This window comes from Chrysemys picta, chromosome 1 (genome assembly GCF_011386835.1).
Source record: "Chrysemys picta bellii isolate R12L10 chromosome 1, ASM1138683v2, whole genome shotgun sequence".
NCBI lineage: Eukaryota > Metazoa > Chordata > Testudines > Emydidae > Chrysemys > Chrysemys picta.
This window is the reverse complement of record NC_088791.1, coordinates 246019534-246042884: the sequence shown is the minus strand read 5'-3', so window position 1 is coordinate 246042884 and position 23351 is coordinate 246019534. Positions and strand designations below refer to the sequence as shown.

At 40.2% G+C, this 23351-nt stretch overlaps 1 protein-coding gene across 2 annotated transcripts in view; it reads right to left on the bottom strand.

The window, feature by feature from the left end:
- Positions 1-23351, bottom strand: part of TUBGCP3 (tubulin gamma complex component 3) — a 112608-nt gene continuing 89257 nt past the window's right edge. For both annotated transcript variants that reach the window (XM_005307599.4, XM_042861428.2), the window contains 5 exons: positions 7853-7941; positions 7569-7700; positions 5729-5869; positions 4682-4798; positions 1-1164 (listed from right to left, as the gene is read on the bottom strand). In XM_005307599.4, coding sequence (XP_005307656.1) covers positions 1006-1164; positions 4682-4798; positions 5729-5869; positions 7569-7700; positions 7853-7941 — 638 coding nt within the window. In that variant the 3' untranslated portion in view covers positions 1-1005. The remainder of the gene's footprint in view (positions 1165-4681; positions 4799-5728; positions 5870-7568; positions 7701-7852; positions 7942-23351) is intronic.

Sequence of the window (23351 nt, the reverse complement as noted above, 5' to 3'; positions counted from 1 at the left end):
TTTGAAAGATAGTTGTGTTTTTATTTTTCTAAGCTTTTACTTGTGGAACATAATAAATGGATACTTAAATGACTTGATATAATGACATCTTTACAAAAACCATTTCCCCCTAACATTTGCACAGCAATATATAAATATTTACAATGGAAAAATAGGCAAGGAAAGAAATAAGTAGTCTTCATTATCCAAGTCAATTTCTTTCTAATCATATTTTGACCACAAAATACTTCATTCACTTCTATCCATATTTACACATTTCTTTACTTCACTTGGAATAGCACTGAGGTTTTAACTTCAATTTTTAGGATGCTATATTATGTGATACATGTCACACCAGTTACGTTCCTGTAATTTGCTTTTGAATAGTAGCAGAATTTGCCTGGAGTAATAAATCAAAATTTTGAAAATGTTATCCTTAAAGAGAGAAAAAAAATTAAGAATGTATGTAAAGTTTACATACCAGGATACAAAGTTTCTCACACAAATACATCACAACACTGAAAAATCAGTATAGTAAAATGTTTTTCTTAAGGATATTAGGTTTCGATCCAAATCTCTTGGCTTTAACAAAAGCGATATCCCAATAGAACAAATATATATAGAAAAAATAACACCCTCTTATTTTACTGTTAAAAAAGGAAACAGTGCCTTCTGAAACAAACTAAGATGTGATTTCCTGGAGACAAATGTACGTTACAGTGAAGAGAGCTTAAAAAGCCCCAAATAAAATATGGTCTTCATTAAGAGGAAGATTCAGCAGATCATTTGGAACAGTTTAAACCAGCCCACTTAATTTTGTAATATTACAAACGTCAATGTAAAAAACAAGACTTTTTTGCTCTCTGTCCCATAGTGTCACACAATCACGACTGAAAACATATTGCCTGAAGAAATGATAGACACCTATTGCATGCCATTTGGTTTTAGTATGTAGACATTGACTGCCTTGTCCAATACCAGGTTTAACATCCTTCCGAAATCCAGGAACATTCATTAGAAGTTGCTTTACATATGTGAGCTGCGTCTCCCTCTAGTGCCCAAAGACATACGAAGTCTTGGTTCTCTTGCTTTATAATGTTCATTGAAGTCCAATCTAAAGCTAAGAAATCGAAGGCTTTCATCGGAACTGGTTGTCAGTAAGATCAAAAATTGTTGCACAATGCCCTGAATGAAAAGGGAAAAATAAGAGATTCACCAGAATGTATAGATGGTGTCATTCGTGTGCAGTAGTATTTGTTGACAAACTAAGGATCTGAATGGTAGCACCATATTAAAGGAATAGGGGACTCCCAAAGGAAGGGCAAGCAGAATGTTTATAACTAGTAGTTCACAAATCAAGTGGAGATAGTTTTGCACTTCTGTAAAACCAAGCATAACAAATCCACAGCTATATACTGGGACTTCATGACTGAAGTTAAAAATAGAAAACCTATAACAGCAACAGCAGAGGCTCTTAAGCCAGTTGGGCCCTACTTATTCTGAGAAGCCTCTTCAGCTTTGTACCCTGCACCAGTGTCATTGCAGCATGAAAGCACTGATGCTGCAGCTACACCATTGCAACTGGTTCTCCTGCAACCCATTCAGCAGCTACTTCACCTAGGAAGGTGGTGGAATCTCCTTCCTTGGAGGTTTTTAAGGCCCAGCTTGACAAAGCCCTGGCTGGGATGATTTAGCTGGGGATTGGCCCTGCTTTGAGCAGGGGGTTGGACTAGATGACCTCTTGAGGTCCCTTCCAACCCTGATATTCTATGATTTTACAATGTTTCTTATACTATCAATTATTTTTCTGTTTTGAGCTACTGCAGTTTATATAATTATACGCACATATATTGTGTTCTGTTAGCTTCAGTGCATGCACTCAAGATTTTGTTTGTTTTAAAAATGTTTTATTTATAATCTCACAGAAAAACTGTTAAACTATCTTGATTATGGTTGCGAAGTCAAACACTCAAAAGTTAGTAAATATCAGAACTAAGTTTACCTGCGAAACCTTAATTCACTCCCCTGGTGCATATGCATTATATGATGCTAATTACATGATCACATGCTATTTTTTCCCCCACAGGTCCCTACCTCATTTGCACAGAACAGACAGTGCTCACTTAATTCAACAGTTTGTTTTCTCCTCATAGTTCAGTGGGTAGCCCTAGGCCTTATTTACGACACACTATTCAAACTCTGTTCTGAAATCAATTATTAATTTCCTCCTGGGCTTTTCTCTGGTGCACATCTCTAAAGTGTCTTAGTGTTTCACAAACATTCAGAAACTTATTTTCATAACACCTCTGTGAGGTAAGGGAGTGGTATTATCCCAATTTTATGGATGGGGAGCTAAAACAGAGAGATTAAGATCAAAAATATCCAGTCAATTTAGGGGTCAACCAACACCTAGTACCTGATTTTTCTATAGCAAATTTTATATGTTCAAAGCAGGGCTCTCTCGGACTTCAATTGCAGCTGTGAGTGCTCAGCACTTCGGCAAATCAGACCCAGTGTCTCAAATTGGGCACCCAGAAAATGAGGAATGCACAATTAGTGTCTACCTGTGAAAAATCTGGATTAAGTGATTTGCCCAGCATCACACAGTCCCTGACAGAGACAGGAATAGAATCTAGTTCTCCAGGATGGCTTTCAACCACTATCACTGTCCTGAGACCATCATTTCTCTTCCAGAAATCCTCTGCCTCAGCTTCACAGACTGGCTTGTCTTTTCAGGGAATTAAGCTGCAAACCTTTTATGGCGTCTTTACTGAGCATGTGTGAACTGCAGTTTGTCAAAGGCTTATAACTTGGCCAGTTTAGATGGATTTTCACAGGGATGACAAGAGATATGTCTCTGACACAAATGCCACTCCCCTGCCAAATTACACAGCATGGAAGCACTAGAGCTTCTGAAATATGGTTGCCAGATTTTTTTTTTTTAAAAAAACATGGGCAAAACATTTTTACCTAGCCTCCTCTCAGAAACGGCTGAACCACTTTGGCTGAAATTCACCCCAAGGCAAACAGCCAGCATGGAAATTTTCAGCCCAAAGGGTTAAAATTTCACAAAGTTATAAGCAACTCAAAACAAAATCCTGGGAAGTGCCGGACAACCTTAATAGCATCAGTATTTTAGGTGGAGTTGGTATTATTTAATTTTACAAAACAATTTCATAAACTAGAAATGCTAATTTACGAGATTTGCTTTTTAAAAGCATTTAGTACAGAACCTTCCCAGTTGTGGCTGTTACTACCACAAACCCAGCTTTGGAGACCTGGGTCAGAAACAATAAGCCAGCTACCCAGAAATTGGTATTGCAAAAGATGGAGAAGTGCTGTGCAAAGACACACTGAACAGGTTTATAACAGCCAGAACGACTAGTGTAGACACGGTGCATCCTTGCAAGCAGTAATGGTGGAACTACTGGTGGCTTAGTGTTGCAAAAACAAACAAACCCCTACATGTGTTTTATTGTCTAAGGCATACATCAGTCCTGGTAACAACAATGCTGTATAAATGCAGGACATGGTTCACTTAGAAGCAACCTCTGCTGTCTCCCTGATTCATTGATCTATTTTTATTTAATATGTCTACATTTAACATCTTGTATTTTGTCTAATGTACTAAACATGTAGGAAATTATAAACAGCAAAAAGGGAGAGAACTGGCCCAACAAGTTTAGTTAAAAACATGCATTAAAATATGAATACGATATCACTGTAATCTTCAACGTCTAACTTTAGATTTTATTTACTGGCTTTTGAATAGTTAAAGCTAAAAAATGCTGTCCTTATCCTACACAGTGCTACTTTGCAGGGGGTTTCAGAAAAGTACATGATGAGACATTTCAGATGAGCTTGACAACTAGACACAATAGGGCAAGTTGAAACTGAAAATCCATCCTTGACAGTCAATTTCCTGACCTTCGTAAATTGATAGAAGTGTGGCCCTAACGTTTTATGGTAGATTACCGTAACGTTAATTTCCTTAAAAAAAAAAAAATCCTGTGGAATGCTTTGCTTGAAATGTAGCTACTGGCTTCCTTAGTGAATGGTGCATTTGGAATAAAATGTAACTAATTAAGAGTAAGCCTGAATAATTCTCTTTTCACAGCATGGGACTCTGCATGCTTTCACTTAGCTGCTCAGACACTACCCATTTCAACATCCCTAAAATAAGAAAAGAAAATGACTGTTTCTTTAAGAGAATTATTTGGGTAGTAATCATTTGCAAAGATTAGGAAGGTAAATGGAATGTAATTGGGATTATACTGATTAAGATTACTTTTAAAAGATCTATTAAATCCATTATGAAATAAGTATGAGACTTAACAGAAAAGGCTATCATGGTCTATCATGTAAGAAAGTACTTGCTTTCAAAGCTCATACAGAACAGCTATTAGAAGTTCCCAAATATCATCCACCTACAAACTATCAATTTTCCTAAGGTTGATGTTTTCCATGGAGCCACCCTTGAATTAATTAAAACATATATAAAAAGACAAAAACACACTGTACTGAGGACTAGCTAACATGAATGTTTTAAAACAAAAAACAAAAAAAATCCAGATTATGGACAGACGAACATTCATATTGAAATTGCAGGTAGTTTTGATTTTTAGAAGCTCAAATGTATACAAAACTGGCAAATTTATTGTCTTGGTACAGATTAAACAATCCTTATAAATCTGAAGGTTACCTGATAGAAATGTGTAAGTATTCGCAGCTGTGAACACATTTTTGGTACAGATTCTTGAAACTCTCTAATCCTTTTGTTCTCTTCTTCCTCTTCGGATGTAGTTACTCCCCACTCACCCTACAGAACAAAGTGAGAGAGATGTTTAACCTCACATTTATAAGCTCTGGGTCCAGCTACCAATTGGACTAAACAGACATGTTCATGCATCGAAATTCATCATAACAAGCCACATATTCAGCTTCTCATATTGTGACTGTCAACCCCTTCACATTGGTTATGCAGCAAATATAACTAGCAAGTTGTGTTAATGAATCTACAAAAGGTGACAAGTTATAAAATGTACTTGCCAAGAATTATTATAAGATAGACAATGGTAAAAGTTTGTGTGTGTTTAGGAATGAGCTGGTTTCATCACATATCCACTCTTCCAATTGAATGTATGCGTATGGTGGGAGGGAAAAGGATTTGACTTTTAGGTTTAGGCAAGACATTTTCCATGAGGGGTTCAGAGCTCTGCACCTACTCCTCACTCCTCAGTCTGAAACATCTAAAAAATGGCAGACTTTTAAGACTTCCTGCAAGACCTTCTATGGAGTGTGTGGAAGCTGCTGATATATTCTCTCTCTGACTATATTTTTAACTTTTGGCGAAGGTACCTAACAACCTTGGATGTTTGTTTTGTCTTAAAAAAACACATCCACTTTAAATTTAAAAAATATATTGTTCTTCCATCTGTCTCAAATAATTGCCACCCATAATTAAGGCTAAGATTATGTCACGGAGGTCACTGAAGACACAGAATCCATGACTCCCAGAGACCTCCATGATATTTTCCACTTCAGCCCCAGGACGGCTAGCGCCCCCCCACAGTTCCTAGCCCTTCCTTCCCCTTTTGTCAGTTATTTTAAAGCAAAAGTCAGGGACAGGTCACAGGCTTCCGTGTATTTTTGTTTATTGCCTGTGACATGTCCATGATTTTTACTAAAAATAACAGTGATAAAATCTTAGCCTTACCCATAATACATTGCATTGCCAGCCTTACTGTACCTCAAGTTCACGCTGCTTCTTCTTCTCTTCAAACTGCAACCTCAGCTGCAGCTCCTCCAAAGCAGCTCTGTACATTCCATCTTGAGCACTCTGAAGCTCAATGATTTGATCAAAAATGGCTCGAAGCTGGTTAAGAAGTGTCTGAGAGAAGATTCAGAAAGGGTAAAAAAAGATTTTGGATATAAAAAGGATTTTAAAGCTACTGTTACATTTGTTGAGATTCTAAAGAATTATTTAGCTGAAAGCAAATTGGTAACCTAGAGCACAACTATGCAGAAAACCCAGATTCAGGAGAAACAAACATTCATACACTTCTTACTGGAACCAAAAAGGGCCAGTCCATATTGCAATAGCAACATGCTTCATCTCAAGCTCTGTGCCTGCGTATGCACCCCAAATGCAAGCTAATGACCCACTTTTCTATCTGAAGATTATCACAATGGTTAAGAACATTAAGGGAAAGAGTGGAATAAAACAGATGGCCAGTAGTCCACTCCTAGATCCAAAATAATTATGTTACCGCTACAGGAAGTCTGGAAAGAAAGAAAGGGAGAACATTTTGCAGTTCCTCTTGGTTCTCTTAAATGATTCTTTTTAAATTCTTACCAGTTGTACAGCTCCTACTAGCAGTGTAAAACAACTGAGTTTTTAACATAAAGCGCTTTGCTCTGGTATTGCCCTTTTCCAATTCAAAAGCAGCTTTTTTGGCTAATTGGCCCATCAAGGAAATAATTATTTGTATTACAGTAGTGCTTGAAGGCTCCCAGTGTGATATGTTATAGAAAACAATATGGTACCCACCCCAAAGTGTTTACAATATAATCAAGGCAAGAAGCAACAAGTGGGTGGATTACACCATTGAAATGAATATGAGAGAGGAGATGAGGGCAATGGTAATGAGAACAATCATTTACATAGATCAAAAAGATAAGAAACATCTGAAGTCTCTACTGGCTATCTATCTAGTAGTTATCTGTTGGCAGATTCCCATAACCATCATGGAAGAACAAGTCTTAAGAAGGTATCTGAAAGAGGAGAGGGTAGTGGTTTCACATTCTAGTCTGCAGAGGGTATTCCACACATAAAAGGAGGCACAGAGGAAGGTGTGAAGATTCTTGTGGGAGAAGTGGACAAATATGCAACAGAGACAGGAACCAGCATGTGGAGAAATGTGATAAGATACAAAGCATGTAAATATTTAGGGACTTAAAAGGTAAATGCTAGAAGTAAAGCTGGTCAAAGCTTGTCAACATTTCAGAAAGTCAGGAAAAAAATCTCAATACAAAATTTACGTCTTCCCTTTTTTCCAACCAGGTCTAATCAGAAGCTTGTATTTGGTGTGGGGGAGATGGCAGTGGAGGGACTCAAAGCTTGGTGTGTCATCAGACATGGTCAGAATGATGCTGGAGCGGGAGTTAAAGGATACTCCATGGACACTATCTTCATTCTTGTCACTCAATCCTGTGATCAGTGACACAGAAAGGCAGGGTTGGGAGGCCACAAAGAGTTCAAAGTTTAAGTTGATGGCAAGACATCCTGGAGATGTTAGACAGGCTGAGATACAGGAACGGACAGAGGCAGACAAATTAGGGGGGGAGCTGTAGATTTGAGCCATCAGCCTAGAGTTGGTGGAAGCCATGTGAGCAGAGGAAGTCACTTAAAGAAAGGGGTAACTGGAGAAGAGGATTCAGAGTAGCGATTGTGTACAGCACCTAGTCCAATAAGGCTCTGATCTCAGGGGGAAGACTCTAGGTGTTAAATATAAATATAAAATATTTTTATAATTTAAGCATGAGCTGACACAACAAAGCTACGATTTTATACAAAGAAAAAGGCTTACTCTGGAGTCGCTATCCAGCAAACAGCGAGAGATGATTGTGTCCAAGAAAACTTCGTGAGCAGCGATGATGTGATCTAAGTCCTGTGCTTGTTGGACCTTGTTCCAGAGCTCATCCCATGAACATTCAAGTACCTAGAAACCAAAGATTCAGGACTGAGCTGTTTTATATTTGATAGATTATATAGTTACTCTTCTACTCTAAATAGAAGACACATAAGTCACCTTCGTTATTAAATGAGACTATTCTCCCTTTAACAGTAACAAATTAGATGGATAAAGTGTACCTCAAATGTAATGTAATACTGCATTTGATGAATGAAATGGACCATTTCTGATGCCAGAACGTGGCACTGATGCAGCACCCCAGAAAGCTCTGTAAAAAAACCCAGAGTTTATATGTTAAAACAAAGGACAGACATACACAAGCCGATGTATTAATATTGTTTTATCCAACATACGAAGTAAGCTATAGCAAGACAGTCTTCATCATTAGCTTTAATACTAGTTAGCAATATTTGGGTAAAGATCTTTCTCTAATGAATTTCTATGCAATGTAAGAAAAACAAGGAACCAGATGTCTAATCATATAGTGTTTTATGGCTTTACAATATGTAAAAGCCTTTTGCTTCTCAAATCCAAAAGGCAGAAAGAAATGCATTATAACTGCATGCAATATTTAAATATGAAAGTCTTACATCTCAGCAACTCGAACAAACACTTACTTTCCTTGAGGTTTTATTTATTTATTTATTTATAAATTTATTTTTACACAATTCTTCTGCATACTGTGCATGAAATATTTGCACGCTCTCAGATATTTTGAGGCAAAAGAGAAGGATGGTCCAGTGTTTAGTGCACTAGCCTGGAACTAAGGAGCCATGGGTTCAACTCTCTGCTCCACCACAAACTTCCTGCATAACCAAATCACTAAGTGTCTCACTGCCTCAGTTGCCCATCTGCAAAATAGGGATAATAGCACCTCTCTACCAAGCCAGGTAGATGTGAGAATAAAATACATAAAAGACTGAGATGCTCAGATGGGATTATATAAATAATGTGATAGATTAATGAAATGTCATTTCATTAACTGCAAGGCGGTCTTGCCACCCAAGAAAAATTGAAACTTTGAAATGGGTTAAGGACAAGTTCAGACTGTGGTGGTGGGCTGTTGGGTTTGTTTGTTTAAAAAAATACAACAAAAAAACAACAACACAACACTTTGTGAGCTTATAACACCATCAAAAGATTTGAAGGTCTACCAATAAGTACCACCTCTTAACATCTTTGTACATAAATTATTCCTAGCACATTACATTACATTAATGCATGTGAGGAGTCAAATCAAAAACAAATTTCTTAAATGAATAGTCACCAGAAAAGCCTCAGAGGGAACAAACGTGACACTATTTTATTCTTTAAATGTCAACGAGGGAAAAAAAGATAGCTTGATTTTACTGTCCAGTTAAAAACACTAGAAGTGTTTAATTAATCACTGACTGTTACATCTCATCTATTTTAGGGATGGTGACTAAATAAAGCTATCAAAGCAACGATGAGCTCAAACAAGGACTTGGAGCCAGAATTGATTAACTAGTTTTATGTGAAATGGCTGCTTCTGCTACTTTGTTTTTTAATACACACTGTATCAATTTGCCCTCCCTGTGACCAAAGTATGTGGGAGCATAAAGAGACAGGCCAAATAAAGGTATATTCAGTTTCTTTGTTTATATAATTTGTAGGCTGAAAAGTGTGGGCACTCTGGGGAAAATCCTGTTGCCAGCCTCCAGCCCAAATAGATGTGTTGGGTATTAGGGAAGAATCTGACCCCCCAGCCAGGAAGGAAAGAATGGTTACTTACCCCACAATAATGGTGGTTTTTCAAGATGTGTTGTCCACAGAGATTAGACTCTTGTGAGTGCCACAAGTGTGAGATCAGATTCTTTTGGCCAGCACTGCCCACTGGAGCTGTACCTGCGCCTCTGATTTCCTTCACCAATACAAAATCCCATAGGAGTAGAACTCCATAGTAGCAGGGAAGGAGGGCAGATTATACAATCCACGTGGACAACACATCTCAGAGAAGTATGATTATAATACCCTCAGCATGGGTCATGCAGTTCTGGTATATGGATCTGGTGAACCTCTCAATACAGCCTCTGATCACTTTACTACCCATTCCTGCTCGACAATCTCCCAAAACAACAGTTTGATCCTACACCCAGATCTAGCACTGTTACACCTGACAGATCTGGATACTGACTGGATGACTGAAGCTATTAAGCTGAGGTTCAGAACATTGTTCTTTGAAGGAGAAAACCTTCAATCAGATTGACATATAAAGCTAAATGGAAGAAGTTTTCTCTTTGGACATTTCACCATCTCTCTTGACTTCATCAAACTCAGCGATACTGGACTATTTGCTAGTCCTGAAACAATCTGGATATTATCAGTTCCATAAGGCTCTGTTTGCAAGTATATCTTCATATCACATCACACACTTCCCTTCTTCTCCTCGCCACCAGGGTCACACTGTTTCCCCACTCTGCAGTGGCAAGACTCAAAGGCCTCATGCATGGTTTTTCTCCCAGTACAGGAGTCCCCTCATTCTTGGGATCATAATATAGTATTAATAGGGCTGTGTGAGGAACAGTCATAGCTGAACTTTGTAGAGCAGCTATGTGGAACTTGAGCCACACACTTACACAACACTATTTCTTAGCAGAGGCTTCCATGTTGGATGCCAGTTCTGATAGGGCCGTCTGGCAGTCATTGTTTAGGTAGGACCCTATTACCCACTTCAAAGCAATCCGACAACGTGCCTGGTAGCCACAAAGAATGGAATCTGTAGACCATCACTCGAAGAAAGAACAGCTAGTTACACTACAATAACTGTGGATCTTGCATCCGGTCTCAGTTTCCTCAGGACCCCCAGTATCATGGCGATTGGCAAGGAAGTATATACCAACTCTGGTGTCCAAGGGATGAGGAAGGAGTCTGTCAGGGAGCCTGGACTTGAAGCCCCACTGGAACAGAATGTTTGCTACTGCTTGTTCTGGGTCTGTTGCCAATCGGTCTACTTTTGGGAATCCCGATTTGCAAAAAGATGCTCTATTGCACTGAATTTTGAGAGACCACTTGTGGTTGTTGACCTGATCTTCTATGGTGCTCTGAAGGCCAGGAAGGTGCAGAGTCTCCAGTGTGATTTGGTTCAGAATGCACCAATTCCATAGACATATAGCTTGTGACAGAGTGGGGATGATCATGCTCCCCCTTGCCTGTTGACACAATGTTCAGCTGTGGAATTGTCTGTCAGCACTTGTTCTGGGGATTCCTAAAGAAGAGGCAGGAATGCTGTCACAGAGTAACTGGCCCCAAAAAATGAAATACATCCACCTCCTTTGTGCCAGAGCAGGTGCTTTCGTTTGGCCACTTAAGAGGATGAGGCAGCACCTAGGCAGCTACAAAGGATAACAGAGAGACTTAATGAGACAGAGTTCCACTGAGTCAGAGCAGACTGGCTCATTCAGGAAGGGCAGGTGAGAGCTATCAGAGACAAGGGGGACTAGAGAAGGTCCCAGGAGGAAGCAACAGAAGGCAAAGAGAGCAGCAAGAAGGGTTTGCTGGCTGGCATCCCCAATCTGGAGAGCTGAAGGGAGAAGCAGCAGCAGAGTGAGTTGCCTGATGGCTCTAAGCCAGAGAGTTGGAGCCAAGGGCCAAAGAGCGCTGAAGGTAAGGGAGCAGAGGAGGAGCTTACTTGCCGTCAGCTCTACGGCCAGAGAGCTGAACCCAGATGAACCATGAAAGGGTCAGGGGGAATGAGGGATGCTCTCCCAGTAAGGAGCCTGCGGGGCTTCCTGGTGGGAAGAGCGGTGTTGCATTCTAACTGGAATGGCTGTCCTGGAAGACCAATGGAAAAGGACAGACAAGGAGCCTAGGTGTGGAGGAAGATACTAGGCATGGCATGGCAAAGATGCTCCCAAGGAGAGAGGCTGTGGGGGCTCCCAATGGAAAGAGTGGTGTTGCAGTCCTGGTACAAAGACAGGAGAGGACTGAGAGTCCAGGCACAGTTGAAGGCACTGGCATGTGGTATGTAGGGAATCAAGAGATGAGATGTTTTGAGTTTTAATGACTGCTTGCATTAGGGTGAAAAATGAATAAGGCCCTTCATTTTCAGTTTTTATTTTGCTTAAAAACTTCAACTTTTTCTGGGTAAATGTTAGGGTTAATACTGGGGGATGCGAGGGCAAGAAAAAAGCAACAATGAAAAGTAAGAGTATTGAAAATAAAAGCAGTTTAAGGCTGTGGTTTACTTCGTGAACTGTATATTAACAGTATATACATATCTGCACACATGAATGTGTGTCTTCCATGATACTGTCTTACTTTAACACAGCTTTGCATTTATACTTAGACTAACTTACTATTAACAAACACATTTGCTTAATGTAATGCATTAGATTTTCTTAAAACATCAGTATTTCAGAATTTCCAAAATTAAAAAAAAAAAAAAATCATATCACTAAAAAAATAAATAATGGCTTTTGTAAAACCCAGGATTTTTTCAGTAAAAACTGAAAATGAAGGGCCTTAGAAATGGACTACATGTTTGGGACTTTTCTTATGGGCTATTTGGATTTTGGTGTTGTAATAAACTAGCCCCAAGGAGCGGTAGTATTGAGATGAGAAAGCCTGAAGTGGAATCCTTTCGGTTTCCTGAGAGAGGAAACTGCAGATCTGGAATCCAATAGTGCTCCTGTGAACTGTATGCTCCAAGTCAGAGTCAATGTGGATTCCTGTCTATTGACTTTGAGGCCTAGCAACGCAAAGCTTTACAATTACATGAAAACAAGCTGGTCACTTGTTGTGGTCATCTGCCTCAAAACAACCAGTTGCCAAGGTGTGCGTAGACCTGGATTTCTTGTCTCCTTGGATGAACTGCCAGACCATTACCAGCCAGACACTTGATGAAAACCCTCGGTGCCATAGAAAGACCAAAGGGCAAGATCCAACCCTGAACTAGTACTGGGATGTTCCTACTAGGAATCTGAGGTACTTTCTGTGAGCTGGGTGGATTGATATATGCAGGTAGGCATCTTGCAGGCTGAGCCCATGAATCAGTCCTACAGATCTAAAGAATGGATTATGGAGGCTAGAGTCACCATCCTGAATTTGAAATAGCAGATGGTGTTGATACGTTTAAGGTCCAAGATGCAGAGCCAACCCCCTTTGTTCCTTGGAATCAGAAAGTAAGAGGAATAACCCCCCCTGCTCAGAACACTAAGGGCATGTTCTCCACTGATCCCAGTACTGAAGGGAGTCTGCTTCTTGTTCTAACAGTCTCTTATGAGAGACAGGTCCCTGAAAAGGAATGGGGCTGGGGTGAACCCTGGGAAGGGATTGAAACTTGCTTACAATCTCCAGGACCCACAAGTCGAGGTACAGGCAGTCAGTTGACCCTCTGCCATTATGGATTTCAACTTCTCCTAATGCTACCTGGGCAGATTGTCTATGAATTGATGAAGGTGATAACTGTTTCAGACAAAAGGACCAAAGCTGTGAATGTTGTGAAGTCAGCTGCAAAGCCATGAACTCCACATTAGGTCAGTTCAAAGCCTGCCAATAAACAGACTCCTATTTTCCTCACTTTGCTATTCCCCTGTTGTGTTCATTTTTATATCTATTCCTCCTATGTCTGTGTACATTTCTGAGATTAAGATCAGGATTAATTTGGGTTGAATTTTAAACATTAAGGAGAATAATCCAATTTTTATCTACAAGAAACTGATCACAAAGACTGGGATGGTAAGAAAGGCTCCCAGGGGAAAAGATTTAACGGAACACAAGTGGACTTCTTCCCAGTAAAAAGAAAATTTAAGAACTACTTAAGATTTTTCTAGTTTTCATTTCAATTTTAACTTTTTTCTTTGTAATACATTTTAAAAAGGATGTTTATGTTATCTGCATTCTTGCTCCCTCAAACCAAAAAATGAGAATGACAAAATAGAGCATCAGCTTTGCACTAAGCAAGAGGAAACTGGGGTAGGTAAGTGACTGTGAAGTGCCATTTCGTAGAGAGGGAAATGGAGAGAGTGGGATGGATGAGTGCCGGGGCCAGGTGTCCGAGTGTTTACTTATGTTCTATGGGCTTAAAGTTTATTGAGGAGATCTGTTATTGTTTGAAGTTTCTCCTGCAGACCTGGAGTCCAACAGTACTCCTGTGAACTCTCTGCTCCAAGTTAGAATCAGTGTGGGGAGCACTCTGACCTACGGGAATAGACATTATGCTGGAAGACAGTATCGGAGTTCCAGCACAGACTGTGTGTGACAATGGGCATGTCATTTACCTTCTCCAACCATGAGGGTTCTCAATCTGTAAACTGGGGAGACTGATATTTACCCATATCATAGGGAATAGGAGCTGAAAGGCATAGCTAAGTGTAAGTAACTCACTATGTTAGAGCAAATTATTAATACTATATCTTCCCTCTGCAGTTTTTTAAGAAAACACACTCCTTTCTCTTGGATGAGGATCTGGCCATAGAAGTTGATGCATTGTGAATCTCCCAGACTGGATTATAATACATTGTGTCTAAAGATGAAGATGGACAACATCTCCACACCAGGACAAATTGTTGGGAAAATATATACTGCACTCTCCACTGGCTTTCAGTTTGCTTCTGGTGCCAGTTTAAGGTTTTACCCTCTTAATCTTTAAGGGCCACAATGGGTCAGGACTGGGCTACCTTAAAGAATGACTCTCCATCCATTACCCTCCCAAGACAGCTGCACTCTTCTGGGACAATGCATCTAACAAAGCCTAGACTAAAGTTTAAGAGAACTGAAAATCAGCCACTCTCAGTCAAGGGTACCTAACTATGGAACAACCTACCAAGTTAAAACTGTACCAAAGATTATTTTAGAGAGTATGTTACAAAATCCACCTCTTTGCCACATTCTACCTGCCATAAGTGAAGACAAGGAATTACTTACACTTATAAAAGTAAAATAATCCCCCAAAATCAAAAGACATGGTAAAGAAAGCTTTGGAAAATCAGGTAGAGACAAAGCAGAACACACTAGGATGCCATTTATGGACAGTGTTGTGTGACTCTATATTGCGGAGTATAGCACTTAGACATCAAAAGTGATACTATTCTAGAAATACATAAAGGGCAGCCAACAGCAGAGGTCGGACTAAAACTTCAGTATATTTTGCTCCCAGCTATGTGCACACTTTCTTAAGCCACTGTTTCATTCTTTTAGGGTCTTCTGGGTCTTTTCCCTAATCTTCTGAGAATTGTTAAACAGATCACTAAACACCAGCACTGTAGAAGACAATATGAAGGTGGTCCTTGTCCTGAGGGACTTGCAACCCAAGAGAGACAAGAAAGACAGGGCATCCTGGGAAGGCCAAAGGAAAAGGACTTGACAGACTCAATGTAGTTGTCGATTTAGATTAAGACAATGTGTTTCACAGCACCCTAAGTGATCAAAGTTACTGAAGACTGAACAGGAAAAAAAAATAGCATCTACTGAGTAGGAACATTGTAACCCATAGACTTAGAAAAGATGTCTTTTAGAAAATCCTAATATATACATGAGGGGAAAAAAATCTTCAAAAACTAGTGAAACAATTTCCTCCAAACAGGACTTGCTCCAAAACTGAGTTCCTTCAAACAGCCAACATTAAAACAAAACAAAACCTGAGAAAAAGACTTTTCCTATTCTCCTGTCTCACTCCAAACATGGAATCTTCCTGAAAAGTTACCTTGGCACAAGGCCCAGGACCATCAATATTCAGTCTTGTACCAGCAACAGCTAGTCCTCATGATGGAGCCTAGAAATCACTAAATTAAAAGAGGAAGTCCCCGCTCTCTAGTGAGATACAACATATGCTTCTAGAGTTGGTAGACAGAATCAAAGAAACGTAGGGTGGAAGTGTCTTTGAGAAGTCATGTAGTTCAGCTTCCTATGCTGAGGAAGGACCAAGTATGCCCAGACAATCCCTGACAGATATTTGTCCAACCTGTTCCCAGAAATCTCCAGTGATATGGATTCCACAACCTCCTTTGAAAGCCTACTACAGTACTTAACTGTCCTCATCGTTAGAAATGTTTATCTACTAACCTAAATCTCCCTTGCTGCAGATTAAGCCTATTATTTCTTCAGTGGAGATGAAGAACAACTGATCACCATCCTCTTTATAACAGCCCTTAAGACATTTGAAGATTAGTAGGTCCCCACTCAATTGTTTTCTTTCAAAACTAGACCTACCCAGGTGTTTAGCCTTTCAATATAAAAAGGCTTAGAAAACCTGACCTATCATGTTTGTTGCTTTCCTCTGGATTCTCTCCAATTTATCCACATCTTTCCTAAAACGTGACACCCAAAACTGGACACAGTACTTCAGCTGAGGCCGCGCCAGTGCTGAGTAGAGTGGGACAATTACCTCCTTTGTCTTACATACGACTCTCCTTTTAATATGCCCCAGAATTATTAGTCTTTTTTTACAACTGCAACACATTGTTGGCTCATATTTAATTTGTCATCCATTATAACCCCCAGATCCCCTTTCAACAGTACTACTGCCTAATCAGTTGTTTCCCATTTTTGTATTTGTGCATTTGATTTTTCCCTTCTACTGTATTTACTGAATATCACCTTATTGATTTAAGCCTAATTCTTCTATTTGTCCAGGTTATTTTGAAATCTAACTTTTCCTCCAAATGCCAGCACCCCCTCCCAGCTGGGAGTCATCCACAAACTTTATAAGCGTACTCTCCATTCCATTATCCAAATTATTGCTAAAAGCACTGGGGGGGAAAAACTGGACCCAGGACAGACCCTTGAGTCACCCCACTAGATACATCCTCCCAGTTTGACAGCAAACCACTGATAACTACTCTAAGTATGGTCTTTCAACCAACTACACATCCACCCTATAGTAACATCATCTAGACCATATTTCCCTAGTTTCCGTACGAGACTGGCAAGCCTTACTAAAAATCAAGGTCTCTCAAGTCAACAGCTTCCCCCCTCCCTCTCCACTAGTCCAGTAACCCTGTCAAAGAAGAAAATTAGGTTGGTCTGGAATAATTTGTTCTTGACAAATCCATGCTGGCTATTACTTATTACCCTATTATTCTTTAGGTGCTTACAAACTGATCGTTTAATAATTTGTTCCATATCTTGCTGGGTGTCAAAGTCAGGCTGATTGGTCTATAATTTCCAAGGTCCTCTTTGCTCTCCATTTTAGAGATAGTTACTGTATTTACCTTCTCCAGTCCCCCCATGAGTTCTCAAAGATAATTGCTAACGGTTCCAAGATTGCTTCAGCTAGTTCCTTAAGTACCCTAATGTGAATTTCATCAGACCCTGCCAACCTGACTACATCTAACCTATCTAAATATTCTTTAACCTGTTTCTTTCTCTATTTTAACTTGTGTTCCTTCCTCCTTGCTGTTAATATTAATTGTGTTAAGTATATGATCAAAATTTACCTTTAAGTGAACACTAAAGCAAAATATGCATTGAATATCTCAGCCCTTTTGATGTCATCTGTTATTAGCTTTCCCTCCCCACCAAGCAGGGAGGGCCTACACATTCTCTCATCTCTCTCTTGCTCCTAATGTATTTATAAAGCCTTTTCTTATTGCCTAGGATATCTTTTGTTAGGTATAACTCATTTTTTGCCTTAGCCTTTCTGATTCTTTCCCTACATGCTTCTGTTATTCTTTGGTATTCATGCTTAGCAAGTTGACATGTTTCTACTTTTGTAGGATTCCTTTTTGATTTTCAGGTCATTAAAGAACTCCTGATGGAGCCATATTGGCTTCTTTCTTCCTATCTTTCCTTCACATCAGGATAGTTTGCTATTGTGCCTTTAATATTGTCTCTGAGAAACTGCCATCTCTCCTGAACTCCTTTAATACCTTAGATTTTCTTCCTACAAGACCTTACCTACCAGCTCTCTGAGTTTGTTAAAGCCTGCTTTTTGAATTCCATTATGCTTATACTGCTGCTCTCACTCTTTCCTTTCCTTAGAATCATAATATCTATCATTTCATGATCACTTTAACCTAAATTGCTTCCATCTTCATATTCGCAACCAATTCCTCCCTGTTAGTCAGAATCAAGTATAAAATGGCTGCCCTTTGGTTACTTCCTTAACCTCCTGAAACAAAAAGATGTCCCCAACACATTCCAAGAACTTTTTGGAGATTTTGTATTTGCCATATTACTTTTCCAACAAATATCTGGGCAGTTCAAGTCCCACATAGGTACAAAGGTATGGGGACCTTAACATTTCAACACTTTGTATAGGAAAGCTACATTACGTAAATTTTAGAGGTTTCTATAGTTAGTGATAATCTAATTCCAATTCCCTTTTCTAAATCCTGTACAGTTGGATACAGGATAATAATGTAGCCTGCCTTTTCAGGTGTATGGTGCAGGTGTGTGTGTGTGTGTGTGTGTGTGTGTGTAATATTAAAAAAACTCTAAAAATAAAGTTTATTTTTTTTCTAAAAATTCTCTATTTGTATTTGGCTCTTCTATGACTATGTAATAGAAAGTCTTCACTGGCATTTATAAGTCCCTCACACCTTTGCCAGTAGTAAGCATGTGGCCAGCATACTGACAAAAAGCTTTACATGCTTCTCTCTCATTATTATACAGCTTTGTTTACACCCAACTTTTATTACATACAAAGAAGCACCTAACCCTTGTTCTAGGTAATCCTTCATATATTTTAAAACAATTAAAAAACCCAGACTCTTCCAGTAATCTCATTTTGTCCAATAATTAATACATCCATAACCGAGCTGCTACTATATATAACCCCCCTTTGTGATCTCCCGGTGTCTCAAAGCCAGAATACACACATGGGCCTTGGATCAGATGGGAGGTAGGAGGGGGAGAAGCAAATTGGAAAGTGGAATGACCCTCAAGGAGAACACCCCATCAGATGTCTCCCTCACTCTTATATGAGTGGAGCTCCAACTCAGACACCTCCACTGCTCACAACAGTAACTGCAAACCATGGGGAGAGAGGTGATCTGACACATAGGTACCAGTCCATTTAGGGCTAGTTCAAAATCAATAACAATTTTTAGCCAATACCTAGTAGGTAGCCAGTGTGGATCCAAAAAACACTGCTGTCGTGTGCTCCCAGAAAGATGTACACTATAAAAAGAGCACTGAAATTCAAAATCAGCTTCAAACTTCTGAATAGATTCAAGATCTAGCCACACAGAACATAGTACAGTGGTTTATTCTAGAAGTGACAAAGGTGTGACTAGTCCATTCATATCTGAAAAAAAATGGCAGCTTCCTGGCTGTAAATAGATGAAATAAAGCTGTTCTGGCCACAGCTGATATGTGCTCTTTTAACAGCTGGAAGTCCAACCAGACTTCTAGATTGTTCACCTGCCCCACAAATGAAAAGCAAAACCAACCAACCAGAGAGGGGCAAATATGGATCCCTGCCAGCTGTCTCTCTCAAACAAACATCACTTTCATCTTCTTTGGATTGAGTATTATTTTATATTTCACACACATGCAAAAAACAGAGAAAGCAGAACACAACACTATGCCAAAGCAGCAATGAACTAAAATCAAACTTCTAAGGACTAACAAGTACCATCTTCTGTAAAATTAGACAAGAAAACTAGACTGTATTGTGCAAACAACCCAAATAAAACAAAAGTTCTTTGGCTCTGTAGATGGGAAACATACTCTGCTAAAAACCATTTGCAATTCTCTACTGCCCTCTAAAGGCTGTTTCAAGAATTTCAACTTTGTAGTTTGGATAATTAAAAACTGGTGTATTACGTACATCTTTGGACTAGTCATTGTAAAAATAGCGACAAGAAGTTGATATTAATCTGAATAAGACAAAAAAGGGTTGTTTTTTTAATACTATACATTTACCACCTAACACATGCAGTGAAGCAGTAGTAGTTCAGTGTAAGGCTGTGGCCAGAACTCCATCTTTGGCATGAACTAGAATCCCCAAATTTTCCAGCACACAAAAATGTAAAACATAACCCAACAATTCCCCCTAAGCATAAATGATTAAGGTAAGTTTTCCATATAATCCTTAGTTTTGCTGTTAATTAATACAAACCAGGCTTTAGTGTTACTTCCGGTTTTGTATGCGCACAACCCACAGGTCAAATTAAGAGGGAATGTAAGTCGGTGTCAAGTTAGACCTACTTCAACTGATGTATCCATTGAAGTAAGATGTGTTGAAATTGGCAATGTAATTTACAAACCAAAGAACTGGAAGAAGTTACAAGTTAAAGTAGATGGCCACCTTCTTTAATATAACCATTCTTGCACCTCTTGTTCATTGCCTTGCTTGCTCCACTCCTCTTCCAGCCCCTCAGCACAGGCATTACCACCAAATCAGACTTCACTTTACTGAAGGGACAGGAGGCAAAACGTAAAACAGGATGCAAGTTAAAAACTAGTAATGGCGATGCATCTGAAGTAAGTCTAAGGGGAGCTTCTGAGAGCCTAAGTTAGTGTAATGTACATATTTTGTGGAGCGTGGGAGTTGTGGGGGAAGAACTGGAAGGTTTAAGATTCAACAGTTTTAGACTCTACGATGCACCTCTCAATTTATTACACTGAGGCAGAGGAAGAGGAAAAAGTAATGTTCATCATATGGAATAGCTCTGCCAAGTTGTGACCAACAATCAAAGCAAATGGAACCCTTTGAACTCCTATACAAGTGTTAATTCATTGATATGATTGTATGCCCTTTTTGTGGGACCTCTCTCTATTAATATCATTGTTTTCCAGATTGGATATCACCTGACTTTCCCAGACATCATTTCACAGCACCTACATTGCAACAGTATTTCCATGTAAACTAAATCAAGAGTGCAATGATCTCTCACCTACAAACTTTACAGATGGAAATCTATAATCTTGAATGTCCCATTGATAGAGCCCTGCACAGATACAAAATTTGTATCCCCATTTGATCTGTAAACATGGATATAAAAGTTGATATCCACGGATTTGCAGGGCTCTAGCAACTGAGTTTGTGGAGTCCTGCTGTACCAGCACTGAGTACTCAATACAGTATAATTATCTTAGTTTCGATCCAGTGTTAGGGTGCTTGGCGAAATGGTAACACTGTGTATGTGTGGTTTATTGTTAACCTTACATCCTATTTTGGTATTGCCTAGGACAGTGGGGAAGCAAACACTTCATAGGAGTTTAGTATAGATCAAGGCTGACCATAAATCTGTCAATGTCTCAGTCCTGCCTTTCTGTAGTTCCTGGAATTACAAAGAATTGGACAAGTCTGTCTTATCAGAAGATGGAACAACTTGATTTTATTTTAGAACTTGTGTTGCCCTACCACTACTTTTGGTTCCATTTGCATAAGATGGAAATATGATGAATGCAATATCTCCATCAAATGTTTTTATGCCAGATGCAACTGAACCATTTCACAAGAATCCAGAGCGCATTCTGCAACATATCCTAAAAAATATTTCTAAACAATCTTATAGAGACAAGTCCTGGCTTTTCAAATGTGGGGCACAGGCAACAAGAAAGCATCTGTCAGATTCATCTTCATCTATGTTTTATAAATTAAATAAATTAAATAAATATAAATTAATGGAGATATCCCATCTCCTAGAACTGGAAGGGACCTTGAAAGGTCATCGAGTCCAGCCCCCTGCCTTCACTAGCAGGACCAAGTACTGATTTTGCCCCAGATCCCTAAGTGGCCCCCTCAAGGATTGAACTCACAACCCTGGGTTTAGCAGGCCAATGCTCAAACCACTGAGCTATCCCTCCCCCCCATAGAAAAATAAATTAATGGAGATATCCTATCTCCTAGAACTGGAAGGGACCTTGAAAGGTCATCAAGTCCAGCCCCCTGCCTTCACTAGCAGGACCAAGTACTGATTTTGCCCCAGATCCCCAAGTGGCCCCCTCAAGGATTGAACTCACAACCCTGGGTTTAGCAGGCCAATGCTCAAACCACTGAGCTATCCCTCCCCCCAATATACTCATTGCAATAACTGGAGTGACTTCACTCCACTTTCATACATGTGAAAAGTGCTCATTGTGCAGGTTCAGGTAATCCCTTACCTCAAGAGCACACACAAATACATTTGGGTACAATCCTGACATGAGAATCTATAGCTCTCAAGCCATTTAAAGTTACAGCTTCCAATTTCAGATGGATATGGAAATAGTGTAAAGTTCCAGAGAGTGCTGCCCCAATAGATAAAAGTATGTGTTAATACAGGGGTCGGCAACCTTTGAGAAGTGGTGTGCCAAGTCTTCATTAATTTAAGGTTTCACGTGCCAGTAAAAGGTTTCGCATGCCAGACCGGCAGCGCGGTCGACAGACAGAACGCCAGACCAGTACTGGGCTGAGCAGGGCCGGCGGCCGGGACCTCAGACCGGCAGCGGGCTGAGCAGCTCATCCTGCTGCTGGTCTGGGGTTCCATAATCCAGGCCGGCAGCGGGCTAAGTGGGGCCGGCAGCCAGGACCCCGGCTGGCAGCAGCGTGCCACTAAAAATCAGCCCGCGTGCCGCCTTTGGCACGCATGCCGCAGGTTGCCGACCCCTGTGTTAATATTTGTGAAAAGCCAACAAAGTGAGGAAACAGAGGGTGAAATGCTATCATCTCACCCGATTGTACCCAAGTATTGGAGAGTTCTCATTGCTTATAGGAGGTGCATCATATCCCACGTGTGACATTCCATGTGTTACATTCCCACACCATAGGAAAGTAGTCTCGAGGTAGCCATCTTGACCAGTATAAATCAAACTTGAAGATTCAGGGGAGCTGGGGGAAGAGGGAGATAAAGACTAGGCCAATACAATATATGGATACTTCTCTACCACCCAGTCTGTTCACCTATACTATCACATTCCGAGCTGGGAAGAGCAGCTGAATTGGAAGGCAACAAGTTGTGACTTTTGTTAGTGCTAGTATGCTTCAGAGCTTTCTAATTTCACTCCTACCCTGGCAGCTCTGCACCTCCTCCCTTCCTTTATTCCGCTTTAATCCTAGCAATGGAGTGGAGTAAAGGTGGCAGGGAGGGAAACTACTAAGCTCTGAAGGGTGATTCAAAGAGGCTTGCTACTTTCAACTATAGCTACTCCCTTTAGCTGGGGAGTGGAACACCATGAAGAACATGTGGGACAGAGCAGCAGGAGGAGAAAAAAAAAGCACTATGGGGAAGAGACAGGCTGAGGGGAACAAAGGAAACAGGGAGAACAGGTAGTAGCAGGTGGGAAAAAACACATCAGAGAGAATTAGAAAAAAACAGCAAAGAAAAGAGAAGACTATGAACACAGGAGAAATATTTTGTCATACTCTTCATCAAAAAAGGAAAAACTAGAAACCAATAACTGGCAATATCTCCAGGAGCAGATGATGTTTTTCTGAGGATGGGCCTAAGACAGCGGTTCTCAAACTGTAGGTCATGACCCCAAAGTGGGTCGAGATCCCATTTTAAGGGGTCACCAGGGCTGATTTAGGCTTGCTGGGGCCCAAGGCCAGGGCTGAAGCTGAAGTTCAAGCCCCACCGCCCGGGGCCGAAGCCCAAGGGCTTCAACACTGGGTGGTGTGGCTCAGGTTACAGGCTCCCTTCTGGGGCTAAAGTCCTTGGGCTTTGACTTTGGCCTCCCCGCCCAGGATGGTGGGACTAGGGCTTTGGCTTTTGCCCCCTCCACCCGGGGAAGCAGGGATCGGGCTTTGGTTCAGGCTTCGGTCCCCCCTTTTGGGGTCATGTAATAATT